General features: G+C 29.9%; 1 protein-coding gene and 5 non-coding genes across 9 annotated transcripts in view; 4 read left to right on the forward strand and 2 right to left on the reverse strand.

The window, feature by feature from the left end:
- Window positions 1-1,495: 1,495 nt before the first annotated feature.
- RunxA (RUNX family transcription factor Runt related A) overlaps window positions 1,496-19,577 on the reverse strand; it is a 71,692-nt gene continuing 53,610 nt past the window's right edge. For 2 of the 4 annotated variants that reach the window (XM_088196865.1, XM_088196863.1), the window contains exons 5-6: window positions 11,208-11,411; window positions 1,496-3,805 (exon numbers count right to left, since the gene is read on the reverse strand). In XM_088196865.1, coding sequence (XP_088052991.1) covers window positions 3,120-3,805; window positions 11,208-11,411 — 890 coding nt within the window. In that variant the 3' untranslated portion in view covers window positions 1,496-3,119. Of the gene's footprint in view, window positions 3,806-7,374; window positions 7,784-11,207; window positions 11,412-19,577 lie in introns of those variants that run through there. The other 2 variants (XR_015811303.1, XR_015811304.1) reach the window with 2 other exon arrangements.
- TRNAW-CCA (transfer RNA tryptophan (anticodon CCA)) lies at window positions 11,487-11,558 on the forward strand. The gene has a single exon. It is a non-coding gene; the product is annotated as a tRNA-Trp (tRNA).
- TRNAD-GUC (transfer RNA aspartic acid (anticodon GUC)) lies at window positions 11,894-11,965 on the forward strand. Its single transcript has one exon. It is a non-coding gene; the product is annotated as a tRNA-Asp (tRNA).
- Window positions 12,021-12,092, reverse strand: TRNAD-GUC (transfer RNA aspartic acid (anticodon GUC)). Its single transcript has one exon. It is a non-coding gene; the product is annotated as a tRNA-Asp (tRNA).
- On the forward strand, window positions 13,760-13,831 carry TRNAD-GUC (transfer RNA aspartic acid (anticodon GUC)). Its single transcript has one exon. It is a non-coding gene; the product is annotated as a tRNA-Asp (tRNA).
- TRNAD-GUC (transfer RNA aspartic acid (anticodon GUC)) lies at window positions 19,488-19,559 on the forward strand. The gene has a single exon. It is a non-coding gene; the product is annotated as a tRNA-Asp (tRNA).

The following is a 19,577-nucleotide window of genomic DNA, read 5'->3' on the forward strand; positions in this document are numbered from 1 at the left end:
AATATTTAATATGAAAGCAAATCAAAAAGCTTCCACCGAATTCAACAGATATTCACGCATGCGTAAATAATACGAACGATTGCACATTTTGCTCGTTTCCAAATGCGACAAAATGCATCCTATGTATTTGTATTATACATATGTATAATGATTTGCACCACTATGATTTTCCCATACCTTCATCGTAATTGGATTTCGTACGTGCATGTGATGTACGAGAGTACGCGTAGTTCCAATAGGCAACCAATACATTATTAAATACCTACATACCTACACTGTATGTAAAAATTATAATAAATTAATATAAATTATATTTTATTTGATTATAAAAAGATGTTTAATAAGTCAATACTAATAAAAAATAATATAAATTATGAATAAGTCAAAATTAAATAAGTTTCGATATATTTTCTTTTTATTGAATTCAACAATTTATTTAACCAAAGTTTTTTTACTTTTATGCTTAACAATGTTAATGCAGACAATTGTAAAATAAGGAATATGGTCACTTCGTTCATTTCCTGCAGACCAATTTCAGTTTAAAAACTATAAATGATTGATTTTACTGAGTTAATAAAACATGCTAAAGATTATTTTTTCGCTTTTAGCAACTATTTTTAATGCTGCTCTATGAACAGCAGATTCTGTGTGAATAATTTTTAAGTAAAGTGAGTTAAACTAATGTTTCTTTGACAGAATATATTCTTTCTAATTAAAGTCTTATTTTTATTTTCGTTTTAACTAGAGTTCCACCTTGTTTTTAAAACACATAGACCAAACCTATTTTTTTAAGTTAAATAAAAATCTTGGAAAATTCGTCTTAAAAAATACTGAAACGCTGTTCTAGTGCTTCAATGCCAAAAAAATCACTAGATATACAATACGTATATAGAAATGTAATAGATTATTCCTGCTATGATTTTAAATATTAAGTCTACAAGCTGTCTCGAAGCTCTGATAAAAGATAACTAAACAAAATATGACGATTCAAATGGAAAATCAGTTAGGGTTAAGATCTTGACTAGTATTGTGTCTGTGTTGGTTTGACGCTAGCTCCAGTGGTAGCGAGTACATTGTTTAGAAAAATAAATAGGATCAACAATTTTCCTGTTTGACCATTAGTGCAATAGCTGGTACTTAAATCTCGATTATTTATTTAATTTAAGTCTAGTACTATCATATGGATTGTGACACAAATGTTACGATCGGTAATAGAGAAATGGTACTATATATATTTTTTGTGAATCAAAAACCCAATATGTTGTTATTTTGTATTTCAACACGTGCTACAATAAATATTTGTTTTTAAACGTACTAATTGCGCTGGAAAGAAAATTTTAGCGTCATATCGATAGCTGTTTATCCACAAAATTACTTTCCAGCCAGTAAGTGAAATTTCCTTTATTGTTCTTGTCACATTTTAATTGCGCTGATTTATAATGATTGTAACATAATCTTATTCCAATCCTAAATATTTTTTAAATAAAACATGAAGTAATATTTATGACTTTTTTATTTTTAAAAACACAATTTATAAACAATCAAATGCAACAAATGGATGATTGCAGATTACCTTCGACATTTGACGAAGTTTTCGCAAATATTAACATACAACATTTCTTAATACAATAACGTAAACCAAATAAATTTTTCATATGAATAAACATAATATTGCACATACAAACACGCATCATAATCGTGTTGCATTTTTAATTTTATACTTTAGTATAAAAGTACTTACCAAAACATATTTTAATTTTAATAATAAAAAAACAGTAAACCACCTGAACACCTGTGCTTATCTACATATATAATATATACAATATATAAAATATTTTCGGGTGTGGCTTTGTCGTTTTTCTTTCTTTTTTATTTATATATTTTTTATTAACTACAAATTTGAGGTCATGTTTTGGTTTTTCACTCCTATTTACTATGATTCCATCGCTAAATATGACAAATTTACGTTATTATATTATAGTTTAATACATACTTACACTTTCATTTGAATTGATAAATTAAAAATAAAATTTTATATAATAAAACTGTGCATCGATTCGATTTTATATTATAATACAATTATCTATGACTTTAAAATTAATTTCCGATTATCTACAAATTATTTAATCTATGTAAAATTTACAATTTTTACAACAATTCAACTATTTTCAGTTCATGAGCGCATGATATTTACATTATAAAGTAATAATAATACATACATAATTAAAGTAATAATAATAGTTAAAACAATTATGATAACGTGGGGTTTAATATGTCGTAACGTGAATGAATCTTTGCCTATATAATTTTATAAATAATTTAAGGCTTCGATTAAATAATGAAAAGTAAAATATTACAGAAACTCTGATTTACCCTTAAAAAAACTAATATTTTATAGCTCGTGATTTTTATATTAAACCATTTCTTTCAATTTTCCTTATCCATTTGACTGAAATTTATTTATGATTATTAAACAATACAATGTGACTGCATCTTTAAATTTTATCAATATTTAAAATAATACTAATCACAATTAATAAAAATTGTTGAGTAAATAATATATACATATATGTATATCCTTGCCCTGATTTTTCTAAAGATAAAATTTTAATGTCACTTTTAGAATTATATTTATTATTAAGCCAAAGATTCACGATCATTTCTTTAAATATTTTTTTTTTTTAATTATTACCCATAAAATTATAATTAAATTAAAAATATACATAATAAACATTTTAAACAGTAATATTTTTTAATTATTAAATTAATATCAAATATAGAAAAAAAACAATGATAAGGAAAACATATGTAACGGACGATTTCTGTTTTGAATCATGATCTTTTAATTTATAAAAAATGGTAATTTTTACATCATTTTATAATTAATCTTAATTAGATAAATTTCGATTTACCGATAATTTTAAAGAAATTTTATTTCTTATATAAATCACATACACGTTTTCGTAATTAAAAAATAAAAATATCAATAACACAATGAATGAACAAAAATAAGTACACACCTCTGTTATCTTACAACGTCCAGATTGTTTTTAGAATATCTCACAGTACTACTTAAAACTAGATTGCTTCAGTGTTATTCTTAAAACTATAACAATTCATTAATACGGCCTCCAAACTACCGCATTGCCGTCGTTCTGCTGCTGTCCTCTCTGTCCATTGAGACCATTGCCTCTACCGTCTTCACCGCCTCTAGCAGCAGCCGCTGCACAAGAACTACCACCGAGCAAATCACTACCACCACTGTTCTGATTCAACGACATGTGCTGCTGCCTATGACTGCCTGTAGTAGAAGTTATCTGATCCATCATCGACTGAAGATCGTTATGATGATTCTGAGCAGAGTGTATAGAGTTCGAATGTAGAGGATGGAAATTATGTGTTTGATTGGCAGCTGTGTATAATTGGCTATAGAGCAAACTAGCCGGTAATACAGGATATAAGGAGTTGTTGCAGTTGCCAGTTGGGTAGCCGGATGTAGAGTTTTGATGGCTGGACATGAGGGATGGGAAGTTGGTAGAGTTCGCAGTGTTTCCTAAGTGTGTGATGCCCAAGTTCGATCCAGTGTTTGATGTTAGTAGATCGTCTTGCACTGGAGATTCGGCTTGAGAACTGTTGTCGCTGAGAGATCTGGGTCCTGCTGATAAGCTGAAGTCTCCTGTGTTGTTGTTGGGGTATCTTGGAACCAGAAGACTCGAAGTTGTGGAGGAATGGTTGTGGGACGGAGGTGTGCCCACAAGGCCTGATAGGTGTTGGTCCAGATCTGAGGCCGTTGTGTCCGGTAAAACTGAGAACAAAAATTATTTTTTTAAGTAAGTGGTTGATTATATTAAAAACTATAACTGTAGGGGTGCAGATTGCATGGTGGCTGATCCCATTAATTATGTCTTGATATGAACCGTATTTTTATTATATGTTTATTAACACAATAAATGGATTTATATAAGCACTGTATAACAATTTAACAGCATGACGCTAAAATTTCCTTTTAGGCGCAATTAACGCTTTAAAAACTTAAATGCAATTTGTAAAAGCAGTGACGACTAAGGATTGCAATAATACTGGGATTTTCAAAACTGGTATTACCGAGAAAAAAACAGTCAAATTTTGTTTTTGTTGTATTTTAATATACTTGATGACACCAGGCTCCTGATACAACTCGTACAGTTCCTTGTCGTATCAATGGTGAAATGGATCCGAAAATTCTTCTTTAGACACGGTGCTCGATATCCACTTTTCACGAATATCTACATATTGTGTTAGGTGAAAAAGTCCTTAAAAAATCCAAAAGACGGCGCTAGTAGTAAGTTTCATTTGTCAATAGACTGACTGATAAATTGTCAGCCGTTTCCATCGCGTTCTTTTATTTTTATAATCGATTGTTATTTTTAAACAATGGGAAAAAACAAGTTTCGTGTGGTTATTAAACACTTTCATTTGAATAGCATAACACCGAAAGAAATCAAAGCCGAGTTGGATGAAGTTCATGGCATATCTCTACTATTTAAAACTGTTTACAGTTGGATGAATGAGCTTAAACGTGATGAACATAGCTCGGGACGTTCACTTGAGGTGACTACGCCAGAAATGATCGACGAGTCAAATTGTTTGCTCAAAGTGCAGAATAAACGTAATCGTGTGGTTGAAGTACACACACTTGCGCAGTTTCGAAAGCAAAAATGCATGAATTTCGCTTCGAATTATTGCCTCGACCATTATATTTACCAGATTTTTCCCTCCAGCGACTTCTTACTCATTCCAAAAATGAAGATAAAGATGACGTCAAATGAGGAGGCTATCGCCAAAAATGAAGCACATTTTGAGGGCCTTCCGGAATCTTTCTTTTTGAATGGTTTGAAAAGGTTGAAAAACGCTGGGCTATGTGTATCGAGCTAAAATGCGACAATGTTGAGAAATAAAAATGAATTTACTCAAAATAATGTGTTTTTATACTGTTTTAAAATGACTTATTGTCTTATTACCATCGTAATTTAGTGGTTCTGGATATATAAGTGATTTTGAAGTATATATGCAAACCAAAGAGACACCTGTTGATAAACATATGACATTATTTTCTGCATTGATGATATATCTCAGATACCCATGATAATGAGTTGAACATAGAATTCGAAACGTCGAGAGAAATTCTGTACTTCATTATGAGCAAAACAAGTATATGTATTGTTATGACTGTAAGTGGTGGTGGTGGAGGTGGAATTTTGGAATTTGTTGTGAAATAATCGCAAAGCCGACCCACATAATTTTGACGCCCGCCGGCCAGTACGTTTCGGGCGTCCAGATAAAATAGTGGCCATCAAATTGATTGATGGGCCCGCCGAGGTATGGCAAACAGATAAATCTAACGGCGGCCACTCTCCACACAGGTACCTCGACGGGCACCGTCGCATCTCTATCAACGCACCACCACCAACCGATGTGCACATATCCAGATACTGCACATATTGTGTATCGATTCATATTTTCCGATGCACTCGCCAGGTGCAACAGTGTGCTTGCAAAGTACATATAATATATAACAAAATGATTACGTCTTAAATTAAATCATAAAACACGTTAGCCCAATGCGTCACAATTCGTAAATTTAAATGTATAACAATTCTCAACTTCGTTTGTCGCAGAAATTAAATAAAATGACTAAGTTAAATTATTTTTTCAGTTTTATTTTATCAAGTTCACTAACAATTAAAAAAATAAGCGATATTTATTAAATAAAAATTAGCATCGGTAAAGTTTGCGGTAAGACATCGAGGATGCTCAAATATTTTTTATTTTTGTAATTATAATGTTTTTTATTTATTATATATTCAGTTTTATGGGGTACCTAAAAACAGGGAAAGATCTACCACCGTACATGTACGGCGATACTTTTCAAACGAAAGTTCTCGCAGAAAGTTTTATGTCACTAAGCATTTCTTTATGACAATCAAACTATTTTCGATGAATTTCAGTTTTGGGTTTCGGAACGTCTTCGAAAGTCACAATTCCTTTTGATACCCATTAGAGCCATGACGTCCGTACTATTCAATTCGCAATTGTCTCTCGTCATCCAGCTCCTTAATACACTGGCATTGTACATTAATCTATTTAATGTTAGCTACGAGGAACTGGCCATGTATATTTTATTTATTTTTTCATATACATACTATAATATGTATTATTTTTTTACCGTCGTGATTGGGGTAACCTGTTAAGTCAAGATGCGCATAATTTAAATTAATGGTTAAAGCCAGACTAATACCTGAATTTGAAGTTCATATGGACCCGAGATGTTTACTATTTCTTTCGCGTCTGGTAAATAGGAATTAGTGATTTTAAAATAAGTTTAGTTCTAATCGATAAACATATGTTAGGTTTTTCTAGATTTTCCCAAACTTGTTGATGAATATCGTAATAAATTATTACATGCATTTTACGAATTACAAAAAATAAACACAATATCAAGAACAAATTCTTTATTACTTATGTTGATACTTGTTTCTTGTTAATATTACTTAAGTTGTTAACCAGTGCCGATTAAATTAATTAAAAATAGTTTATAAATATTTTTTGATAAATAGTGCAGTGTTTTTAGTATCATATTTTAAATAATCTATTCATTCAACGAAAGCTAAAAGTATGAATATATATGTTTGAAGATATAGATAACTGTATTATATAGATAGTTGATATTATAAAATATGTAGGAGCAATTATAGATTGTAATTACATATTAATAAAAATTAGTACAAAAATAAGTATATTATCTAGAATGAAAAATATGCTATAAACACAATTTTTTTTACAATAATATAATAATATATTTTAATTATTGTATAATAATATTAGATATGTTTAATAAATTAGATGAAATGATGTTGCAAAATTAAAAAATAGGGCAATGAGAGTAGTCTTAAAAAAAATATCTTATATTTACTAGTTACAGAAGTACGATTGATAGATTGGAATGGTTAAATCTTAAAGAAATATCAAAGATGAATGTTTTAATATTTATATATAATATATTACTATAATATTTAATAAGTATTTAATAAAAAATAAAGATGTACATAGATTTAATGATGACAATTTAAGAATAGTTAGGTATAAGATAACTTAGGAATTATGTACGGAGGTCTGAATTTGTATAATAATATTCCTAAGACAATCCGCAAAAATAAAACTGTAGCAGGTTTCATAAATGGAATATAGAAACACCTTTGTGCATTAAGAAATAAATTATAATATAAAGTTTTTTTTTTTATTTTCTGTTTATGTTTATATTATGTGTTATATTTAGTGTAAAAATTAGTTATATTAGCTAAATAAATTAATAAAATAATAAATATATTCCGTTACGTGTATTTGTCACGTTATGCTATTAAGCCAGCATCCTTTCCCTTTCACTTAATAATAGTCAGTACAATGACCTCGCCGAATGACCTCAGTGAACTAGTTTAGTTACCCAGCTTGCCAATCCGGATACGTCACCTCACAGTTCAGCGCCACACAAACACTGCACCGCACGCTGCACAACTATTTTGCACAAGCACATAAATAATAATAACTACACATTGCCGAAACACCCTATACATTATAGTTTCCCATCACCGTTTGTTCGGTGCATATTGAATACACTTACATACGTACATATAAACAAACGACGCGACTGAAACACGGCTGAAATATTGGTATATTTGTAATGCGGTCTGTTTTTCAATTGGACTATGCACGTTTTCATATGAATATTTTATATATGCGCAACACATGTGTGCTCATACGCGTGGCTATGTTAAAAAGAGAAATTCAGTAAACAATGATCGAGCAGATATATTAAAATATTTATAAAAAAATTGGTGTTCAGAATTAAAAAGTGTGATGATAATAGTTAATATCAAAAGTAAAGTGTCTCTTTTCTAATGGTGCTTGGGTAATAACAACAGGATAAACAAAATCAGATCTTAGTTATAAAAAACATGGGTTTGAGTTTTTATGATTTAACGCAAAATGATTTTTTTAATCATACTTTAAGATCGTTGTCAATATGTTCAATTCAACAGGCATCTGAAAACATTGCCACATCAAGAATTACTCAAGGTTCTGATCTCGACACATAAATGTTTTTTCTCTATTTATTAATGAGAATAAATATTTATAATTGATATTAAACAATTGCAAGTTCTTATTTTAGGAATTTATTAGTATAGATTTCATTGAGAAAATTTGAAAATCTATGTGCATGGTCATACGCTAATAAATTACCATTTAGCATCAGAAAATTTTACTCCGTGGTTATTTCTAGAACAAGAATATGATTCAATTTTGAACATATATTTATTTATTTAAATTAAAATAAGACAAACCTGACTTAAAAGTTTATTCTAGCGCGTCACGACGGTAGAAAAATAATACCATATACTAATAAGTTTATAGTCCGAGGGTGTAAGGACAATGATGAATTGTTTGTTGCGCAACAGCTGAGATGGGTTGTCCGTGGGTCCGAAGTTAAAATTTCTTCCAATTGGTTGCGGTTAAAGGTCTCTTAAAGCTTGTATGCCTTGAACTACGATCTGAATGTTCAAGTCTGTGTCAGACGAAGTGTCGAAAAGAAAGTGATCAGACGAAATATCTGAGTGTAAATAATTCATGGATGCCAAGGTCCCAGTATTTACACTACTTCTACCTCTATGGTTTCTTTGGTCCACCCTTTTTTAGCGGGACGACCAATCAGAGAAAGATGGTGAATTTCTACGAATATAGTTTTCCGTTGGTCGATAAGGCAGATTGGAAACGGCTACGCGCGTTATCTACTCTCAAGGTGACAAATCCTAATCCTTTATGATTTATGGTGCGTATACAACCCATTAAGTGGTCTCCCAACGGTGCTTCTTTTTAAACGCAAAAACACATTAATTTGTGTTTATCCTTTCGTATAATTATAAATAGAGAAGTGGTTCTAATGCATAGTATATTAAAAATAATAATAAATAATGCTAAAAATAAATAACGTAAAGAGTAGAGGGCCTACTTTGGACTCTTGTGGAACCCCTAAAGGAGTGAAATATTCTTTCGATAATCTGCCATTGGTAACGAACCTGTACAAATGTATAAAACTGTCAAATTTTCACCAAAAACAGCACCATAAAAAAATACAATGTAATTTTTGAATAAAGTCAACAAACATTTCAAAGCTGGCAGGACCTCTTTGATATATGTGAAGAAATTAGCCAAAAAGATTAGCTAAAAAGCCATTTTGCGATTTACTTTATGTATTTGTCACTTTCAAAAAACAAAAAAAGTGTTTTTTCTTTGTTGGCATTGCATGATACGAGGATAGGTGAGTAGGTCAATAGCTCTTTACAAATTCTAAGAGATAGCGCTAGTAGTATCGAAACAAGTTTGTTTCTGAAAAATACCATCCGTCAATAATATACTGCTGTCGAATTATTAGCGATTTCTATGGCGTCTTTTTATTTTTACAATCGATTGAAGCAAACAACCTTTTATTATTTTTAAACAATAAATACATGATTTCGTGAAGTGATTAAACATTTTCATTTAAAAGACAAAACCCCGAAAGAAATCAAAGCCGAGTTGTATGAAGTTCATAGAACATCTATAATATTATTGGGTAAATGAGTTTAAACGTGGTCGTACATCCACAAGTAATAAACATCGTTTGGGACGTCCACTTGAGGTGACTACGCCAGTAATGATCGACATATTTGTGCAAATCACAAAAACAAATGGACTCGAACAAATGATACGGTCAGTGCCTAAATACTAACGAACATTCATTAAACGCAATTGTAAGAGATTTGGACATAGCTGCAACAACGTTTTTATTAGATTGTTTTTTTAATTATGTTTTAAAAATGATAGAACTAAAAAGTGTTAATAAATAATACGTTGAAAATTAAATAAAGTAAAGGGAATTGGTGAAAATGACTTTTAGACTTTCAAATAAGAAGTTGAAATAAGATATTTATAAATGTAACTATTGTTTTTAAGAAGGTGGTGAAAAAGAAAGATGAAATTTAGTGCTGCAACTATTCATAAAAATGTAAAAAAAAATTAAAACACGGTGCTTATTAATTTCAGAATTACTATTAGGTAGATCGCTAAAGAAGACACTTTTTAACAATTCATTCGAAACAATTATGACCGATATCAAAGAACTATATGGTGGTCGCCATATTGATCCTTAATACACTGACATTGCACATTGAGCTATTATAATGTCAGCTACGAGGAGCTGGTCCGGTCGAATGATGTAATTGTATTATTTTATGGGTTTTTTCTTTCTATGTATTATTTTTTCTGTGTTTTAAAATTATATGATAATCTATTAGCTCAGGATGGTTATATTTTAATTTATATAAAAATACTGGGCTAGTATGTAAAATAAATTTGATAAAAGGAAGAATATAACTTGCTGAAAAATACACATTCACTGTAACATATATTTTAAACTAACACATCTTCACTCAAAAATGTTATACCATTTAAAAATAACTGAGTTTATTTTTTTCTAATGAAGGATAAATAAATTTAGCGATAGAGAATAAAACTTATTGGCTTAAAATTAATTATTTATTTAATTTAAATAAAAAAATTGCAACATTTTACTTTGATTCTCAATTATTAAAAGTATATATAATATAATTACCTTCTTAAGTATCACAACAATAACCGTCCAATCAGAAAGAATATCGTTACTTTAAAAACTGAGAAGACGGTTATGAATTATACTAAAATTTATTAATATCTATAAATTAATATTCATAAGCTAATCGTCAATTTTTTACTTATTGACTTTAAAATATAAATATTCGTGTGAAAATCATATTTATACAAATAAATTTGCTATACATATATGTTAAAAAAATACATTGTTTGAAATGAATAAAATTATATGCATTCATTTGATAATGGGTAATAATTCTTAATACAGATTTTAAATGATGTTTTTGAGGTTTAAAATAAATCTTATTTGCCGGTAATCTAGTGAATAAAAGACCATTGACATGTCAGTTAGTCTTTAACCAGTGGAATGGTATAAAATACCCAGATACATATAGAATCGAGCCAGAAACCCTAGTTACCATCTCTCAAGCTACCCGAATAGTTTATAGTGAAATATCGTTTTATAAAGGTTTTAGTAGCAAATAAAATTACATCTCCATACTCACTGGTGTTGGGCGTGAAGTCTTGAGATTGGGGCGTGGGCTGGTCGGGCGGCGCCCCCGGGAAGGTGAGAGCGGGAGGTCCAAACTGAGGCGCGGTGGGGCCCGCGCACGATGACAGCGCCCCACCAGTCAGGTACGGGGAATACGCCCCCGTGCCGCCGTAGCCCCAGTGCGAGTTTCCCGATCCGAGTCCGAATTGCGGCATATCTGTGAAAATAAACTTAGATTAATTTAGATACTAGTACTCACTTACGAACGGTTTTCTGAGCTTCGATTAGACACGACTCCGTGGCGCAACGGTAGCGCGTCTGACTCCAGATCAGAAGGTTGCGTGTTCAAATCACGTCGGGGTCAATAGCTGTTTTTTATTTTTTTATTTTTTAATATTATAATCGACGTTCGAGTAACTTTTTTTTACTTTAATCGGATATGAAATATGTTAGGTATATATGATTTATTTTATAGGTTTATATTTCGTTAGCTTAACTCATTTGATAGTGACTTAAAATTTTTAACATATTACTTTGGCATAGATGAATGTATGAAAAATCAGGAAAACTAACTTTCAGCCGCAATGATAACATTATGATTAACTTCTTATCATGTGTGTGATTAGAAGTTGATCATAATGTTATCAAACCAATCTAACAATTGGTAGAAAAATATAATTTTGCATTTGTTCAGTACAGTCCTCGGTAGTATAGTGGTGAGTATCCCCGCCTGTCACGCGGGAGACCGGGGTTCGATTCCCCGCCGTGGAGATTATTTTTTGTGTGTTTTAAAATTAAAAAATATATTTTAAATATTTAAAAAAATCTCCACGGCGGGGAATCGAACCCCGGTCTCCCGCGTGACAGGCGGGGATACTTACCACTATACTACCGAGGATATGTGTGCCTCGTGCATTTTTATGATATCATTTTCATACGTAAATTCTATTAATAATGATTGTGAAGTGATTGAAATTAGAATCAGGGACGTCCCGTGAGCATAATAGTCTCGCATCTATGTGCACGTCCACTTTGAAGAAATGGTAACTAATATTTCTCAAGAATTTCTCGATAAAAATGTAAAATTGAGAATTCTCATTTCTAGAGATATTTTATAAAGCATTTTTTAAATTTGAACGATTATTTTTTAAAGGTTTACAACCACTGCTCTTTTTACAACATTGCGTAGGTAAAGTAAAGTAAGTTGTGAATGACAAAATTTTTTGATTAAACAATAAAAGAAGACACTCAGATAATATCTTTCTAAACGTGTTCGTGTCAGATGTTTGAAAATATGCATACTTTCTTGGAAGATCGTAAATATTTGAATGGCCAACATTTTTTTGCGATTTTATATTACCCTAACCGGCCGGCGGCTTTATTTTTGCTTTGGTGATCTAAGAACCCACTTCGATAATAAGAATTTACGCATGGAAATCAGCAGAATGCAAAACAATTTATATTACTTAATTGACAATTTTTCACCATTTTATGAATAGGAATATCTTTGTGCATTTCCAAAGAACAGTGAATAATGACGTCTTGAGAAGTAGATCAAAATACGCTTTAGAGAAGCAGTGAGACTGACTTCACAACATTTTATAATGAAATTGCTAATCAGACCTATAAGAACGTACTATCTTTAACTTCTCAAAGCCGTATCAAATTTGAGCGATCAGTATCTTTGATGATCATTTACATATGACGCAAACAATAATGAACCTGACTGTGGTACTTTATGAGTTATCTTATTTTCCTTAATATATTTTTTAATAATATATTATAATGTCTCTTTTTAGACATAAACTATTTCTGGACTTATATAATGCTTTAGTATCTCAGTAATATGCCTTTATTCTATTCGTCTCAACATATCATACTTATTCGTAGATTACAGTATTTTAGTTCATCTGATATTTTATTATATATCTGTAAACAACATACTAGCTTGAAAACTAAATATTTAAAATTATAAAAATAAATAAAATAAGTCGTTACCAAAGTTTAATATTCTAAAAGTGGATCGTAAGTATAGAAACTTATGAATCACTGGTCTAAAGATGTTCTTTGTGTGTATGTGTACAGATTTAAAATGTTGCAGTTAGTAGTGTTTCACGACAGCAATATATTAAGTGGTAGTTAAATCCAATCGAGGAGGTATCCCATTTCCTATGCGGCAGTGTAGTAGTTCCTCTGCGGGGCACATATCACGGAGAGTTAATCTAGGTACAGATGCCACAGCCTCGCCGAGCTGGTCCACCGCATAATCCCGCGGGACTGCCAATCAATACTAGTAAACTTTTCGCTCGTTTGTCAAGTCTTTTCAGTGCCCAGCTTCTTTTCATGGTCCATTGATGAATATACATAATGGAGAACAGTTAAGTCGATCGTATTGTAAAATAAATATATCTTCACTTATACATACGCCGGAACGAATTGAGATAAGAAATAAGTATGATTAAGCGAGAGTAACGTTTATTTTTAGTATGCGAGTCTATGTTTGATATACGTGTAGTAGGTCAGTTTACGAATAGATTTTCTTCGAAATACTCCGGGCCGATACAGTCCTCGGTAGTATAGTGGTAAGTATCCCCGCCTGTCACGCGGGAGACCGGGGTTCGATTCCCCGCCGTGGAGTTTATATTTTTATTTTTATTTATTAACATATTGATATTATAAACTATAATATATATTTTTAAATAACTTTTTATAACTGTTTTAAAATAATGACATTCTATGTATAACATTATTCAATAATTTTTAACATATTAGTTTTCAGATAGATTTTCCATGCATCGTAGCTCAATAAAATATCTTTAAAAAAAATTGAAGGTCAAACGATATTAAATTTTTTAAGTTTTTTTAATTTATGTGTATTAAAATACTTATTTTAAAAATAGAGCTTGTAAATATTTTGGCTAAATTCGTAAGCCAGTCTGAACCACATTTTTTTCAAACTGGTGGCAATTTAAAATATATTTTATTTAGCTCCATTAAAAAAAATCTTGAATAAAAATAATTAAAATTTAAGGTTTTTTTTGTCATTTATGCTCGTTTTTGAGGAAATGATAACAGCCGTAATTTTAACCCATTTTTTCCAGGATATTTTCTTTTAATATTTATGAAAAATTTCAAGAAATCATAATGACATATACCATAAAACATTTTTTTCTATTTGTTCTGTTTTGTTACGAGTTTTTCGAGATGTTCCATGATTGTAATACTGGGAATACTATAAGGTAAAAGTTAAATAACTAAAATAGTAAAGAAAGCTTACTCAAACACAATCAATATTATAAAGGAGTGTACAAACATAATTTAATGTATATATAATATATATATTTAAACACTAATTAATACAAAATTTTGTGACATTTTTTTAGAAACTGCACATCGATTTTTTATCAGCTGGAATCATTTGACGATCTAGTCGGTCTATCGAATTATATCAGCCACCTTGCTTTATAAAAGTTATTCTATACATAGATTTTATAAATATCTCTGTAAGATTTGATAGCCAGTCTGATCCACCATTTATTTTTGAATATTGAACATGAAAAAAATATTTTTTATAAAATAATCTTATATATAATTGTTCTAAGCCTCTATTTTAAAAGAATGAAGAAAAAAATGTTTTTTTCACATATTTTTTGTTATTTATGTGGATTTTTAAGGACATGATAACTATTGTGGTTTTAGTGATATTAAAATAAAACTTTCAAGTTCATTTGTAAGCCTAATTCACTATTTTTTTCACAACTAGTGGATATTTTGAATACATAAAAAGAAAGATTTAATTAAAAAAATTGTATAAAAAATTTTGAAAAAATAAAAATAAAATATGTTTTATTTTAATTTTATTTTTAATTTTAAATATTGCATTTGTACAATAAATATATCGGCCAAGTTCGTAAACTAGACTGAATCGCCCTTTTTTAATAACGGCTATTTAAAGTATTAAAAATATTTTGACTTTATTAAAAAATCTTAGAAAATCTTAAAAATGTGTAAAAAAAATTAATTTTTTTTTATTCTTTTTGTAGAATTTAACGAAATTTAAGAACACGTAAAAACACTGCAATAATTCTAATCATATAATAAGTTACCATATAATAAGTTAAGTAATAAAAAACATTTTATTATAGAAATTAGATAAAATAAAAATAAAAAATATTTACTCTATTCTTAAAATGGTACATAACAAAGAATAAACTCTGTTTGAAAATCTTACAGAAAATAGTAGAGGTTAAATATGTTCTATAATATTTTAAAATGCCAAATTTTATTTTTTTACTTCGAAAAATAAAATCTTAGGAAATAAGTTAGGTAACAAAAAACATTTTATTATAGAAATTAGATAAAATAAAAATAAAAATGAATTATTTTTTTCTTAAAATGGTATATAAAAAAGCAAAAACTGCCTTCGAAAAATTTTACAGAAAATAGTAAAGATATAAATAGTTAAATATGTTCTATAATAGATAATAAAATAGTATTAAAATAAAAATTAATAACTTTTGGCACATACTTTTATAAACTAAAATCTTACTTATTATTAAACGTAATTTATATATAATAAATTGGTGTTTTTTAAGTAAAGGTTAAGTTATAAAAAAAATTGCCAGATAGAAACTGTAATATGTGTTGCAAAACATTATGAAATAGCTCCATAAAAAATATATTAAATACTAATGAGTTTAATATTATTATTATAAACTATGTGTTAATAACAATACAAGCAGAGTTTGACAATACAGTCTAATTAGTCTGAATCCGCCTTTTCCCTGTTATTTTAAGTTTCTGTGTGAAAACATATAAATTACTTAATAATGAGCGACATAAATAATGAGCGTGACAGATATTAAATATTATACAGTAAGCATTGCTTTGCTGAACTATATTTTATATTCTTGATTTTTTTGTAGTCAAAAAGCGATTACAATGGATAAATTTATAAAAATTCACCCGGGAGATATATTATATATTCGTGCTTGATTATAAGGAAGACATTTTCGGAGTTTGACAATACAGTAAAATTGGTTTAAATACGCCTTTTTCCTTTCGTCCAAGTATCTGTAAAGGAACAATAGCTTGACAGACACTTGCTAGCTTGACAGACACTTGCCACAGCAAGAGATCAACAAGAGAAACTCAATTCGATACACAATCAATTATTTAGAGAAGCACTAATTAGAAAATTTTTAAGACTACTGTGTACTATTACAATGACTACTTTGTATCTATCTCGAGAGGCAATAAACCCATATTCTTCCATTGTTTTAACAGTTTCTTTAATTCAGGCTCATAATGGCGAATCGATGTCACATCCATTTCCATAATAATATTAGGATCAGTCGGACAACTGCTTAAAACGAAAACGTTTTTAACCGTCAGAAAACATTACTCAAAATGAGTTAGAAATCAATTGTCAATCATAACTATTGCTTAAGCCCTAATTATCCATATTATTTATTTATCTTTCTCTTCCATAATTAAATTTCATTGCCCACTTTTCGACCATTTTTAATAAAGGACATGCTCTAAATATATTTACCGTGTCTTAATAAATTTATTTAAATATAATTACTGCATCTTTTTCTATTTTACTGTTTTTATAAAATATCATGAGCACTTCAGAAAATTCAAGTCTCAAATTAACGAATTGACTCTTAAGTTTTGCGGATATACTAATGATTAATACTACTTCCCACAACAACTCAAAAAATGTGGGTCTAGTACTATACAATCAACTCACCAAGCTTTTAACTTTTCCTCATATTTTTTTTTTTAGAAAATTAGTATAATATAGTAATCCACTACGCTTCCTTAAAGAATTCATTTACATTTTTTAATGTAAAATTATTGCCATTTCGAAACACAAATATACTCATGTACATACATACATACATGGATAAATGCAAAAATGTAAATTAAAACGTTCGTGTTTATAAATGTGAATAATAGTGGAGCGATCCCGCAAAATCCATATTGCGGTGCGGCCAGAAATTGCAAGTAAAACGGTGTCGGTGTTTGCATGGAATCGGTGTCGCGTTTTTTTCACGAGCCCCGAACTCTTTTTTCCGGTTTTATTTTTCCAGTATTGGCGGCCGCTTGCGCTGCCCACTCCGGTTTTTTGTTTCCGGTTTTCGTTTTTCGTCCGTTTTTTATGTCTGTTTTCGTCCGGCCAGCGGCGATGCAGTTAAGTTATTTTGGGGCTTTTTTCGTGGATATTTTGGCTTTGTATCGCAACGGACCACCTCGGTGGTTTTTTATTATCCACACATCATCATACACTACCGTGTTTAAAACGTGCAAAGTTACTTTATTGGAATCGATAAAAAAAATAGCATTTATGCATACCTTGCAATTTTAAAAATTAATTATGAATACTTGTGATGCAAAATGAAAATATGGTACTGAGTTTTATGATTTATAATTTATGAGATCTTAAAGAAAACGTTTTTATTAAATTAAGAGGCTAATTCATGCTATGCACATTATTTCAAAAGTAAGTATATTGAACGTATATCCGTATCGTGTGCTTTAGAGCTAACAGTAGGGGCATAAACCTAAAATTGCCATCTCTTTCTCAATTATGAATAATGATGAAATATATATCTCTTGAACTGACTGTGATATCGCAAATATAGAAGGTAAAACTAATTTTACACAATTATAAGGCGATCAAAATATTCTTAACTTTCTCATTTTTTTAGGACGAGGAATAAAATCTGTGTGTTATTCATTACATTGATGCTTAAGCTTAGGGTCCTATTTAAATGCCCAAGTTTTGCCTTTTATTATTACTTTATCAAATAAATTTGCTTTTAATAAAGTTTTACAGGTTATTCCAAAAAAAATTAACCGGTATGAATTCTATAAGAATAATTCTAAAAACTACTTTTATTTTTGAAACTAAAGTTGCGTGCCACTTTAAAATCACAATCTCCATAATCTTCAGTTAAATTTACTAGTGTCTAGGTGGAAAATTTATTTATTTTAACACAATTTTATGCTGTACCATGATAAGATACTTTGTTATAAATAAGATTAGGTAACAAAACATGATCATACACAATTAGAGGTAGCGCAGCATTGATTCAATCGATCGAAATGGAAAAAGTCTGGACATGCAAATCAACTACACTTACTTTTGCGATGAACCTTATTTATGAACAATATCAAAAATTGTTTCTTCTAATTTTTTTATAATGCAAGGAGATGTAGATTACTATTTAAAATAAGGAAGATATTTTGAATAAAAATACTATAGTTTATAGGAATAAGGTATGATAAGATTTGACTTAATATGATAAAAGGACGCAATCAAAATTTTTTTTTATATACTTTTATTATACTTTATTCTGGATTATAATCCAGGATAAAGTATAATAAAAAAATATAAACCTTTTTCAATACACAATCGTCTAAACTAATTGCTACTGATACTCTACCATCGCTGGAGCAATTGATAAGTTACTTAACCTTTAATTTTAAATTTATATATTACTCAAAGCATTAAATATTTACTTTCAGTGATAATAATATGACATTAAGTTTTTGATATATTTGCTAAAAATTTTGACTTAATTTGCATAAGAAAAGAAACACGTATAAAATATTAGGGGTATCAAACATGCGCTCGGAACAATCGTTCCTTAATCAAAATCCAAGATGTTGTACGCGTTACATTACATAATACAAGTCTAATTAAATTCCACATATCGACATGTGTATTTGCTCGTTAAAGTCAAACATAAGAGCTCATTTGGAGCGACTAACGAGAAATTTGTAATAATGCAGCTGGGTTTTTAAGCGAAGCCATCGTACAAAAGGGTTTCACGTCAAACATCGCCTGGGCCAGGAAAGTTCTTCGGCGATGCTTTGTATTGAAATTTAATTAATAATCAAGCAGGGGGGGTGAAAATGGGGGGGGTTGTGCTCAACCACGAGTGTGCACACCCTCCGTGAGGAAAGTTTGGGCAAAAAGCTCGCGCTTGATTCGCGAAAGGGAAGCTCAAAGTGAAGCTTTTGTTCCCTTGTGAGTGACCGTGGTGGCCTCAGAAATGTTTTTGATGTTTTCTACGAAACGAACACACACACATCTACCGCTTTTTACTATAATTAAAACGCGCTGATAACTTCTTTAATGCGGCTTGTATTGAAAATTGTAAGCGAAACTGATAAAACTTTATATATTATACGATATAGTAAATAAAAAGATAAGATAATCAATGCTTGATATTTTATTATTAATAGTATAGTAAGATTAGCTTAGAATCGGTGCACACAATCCTCGGTAGTATAGTGGTAAGTATCCCCGCCTGTCACGCGGGAGACCGGGGTTCGATTCCCCGCCGTGGAGATTATTTTTTGTGTGTTT

The sequence above is a fragment of the Plectrocnemia conspersa genome, unplaced genomic scaffold, assembly GCF_051122295.1.
Source record: "Plectrocnemia conspersa isolate PC_06_02 unplaced genomic scaffold, ASM5112229v1 ptg000011l, whole genome shotgun sequence".
NCBI lineage: Eukaryota > Metazoa > Arthropoda > Insecta > Trichoptera > Polycentropodidae > Plectrocnemia > Plectrocnemia conspersa.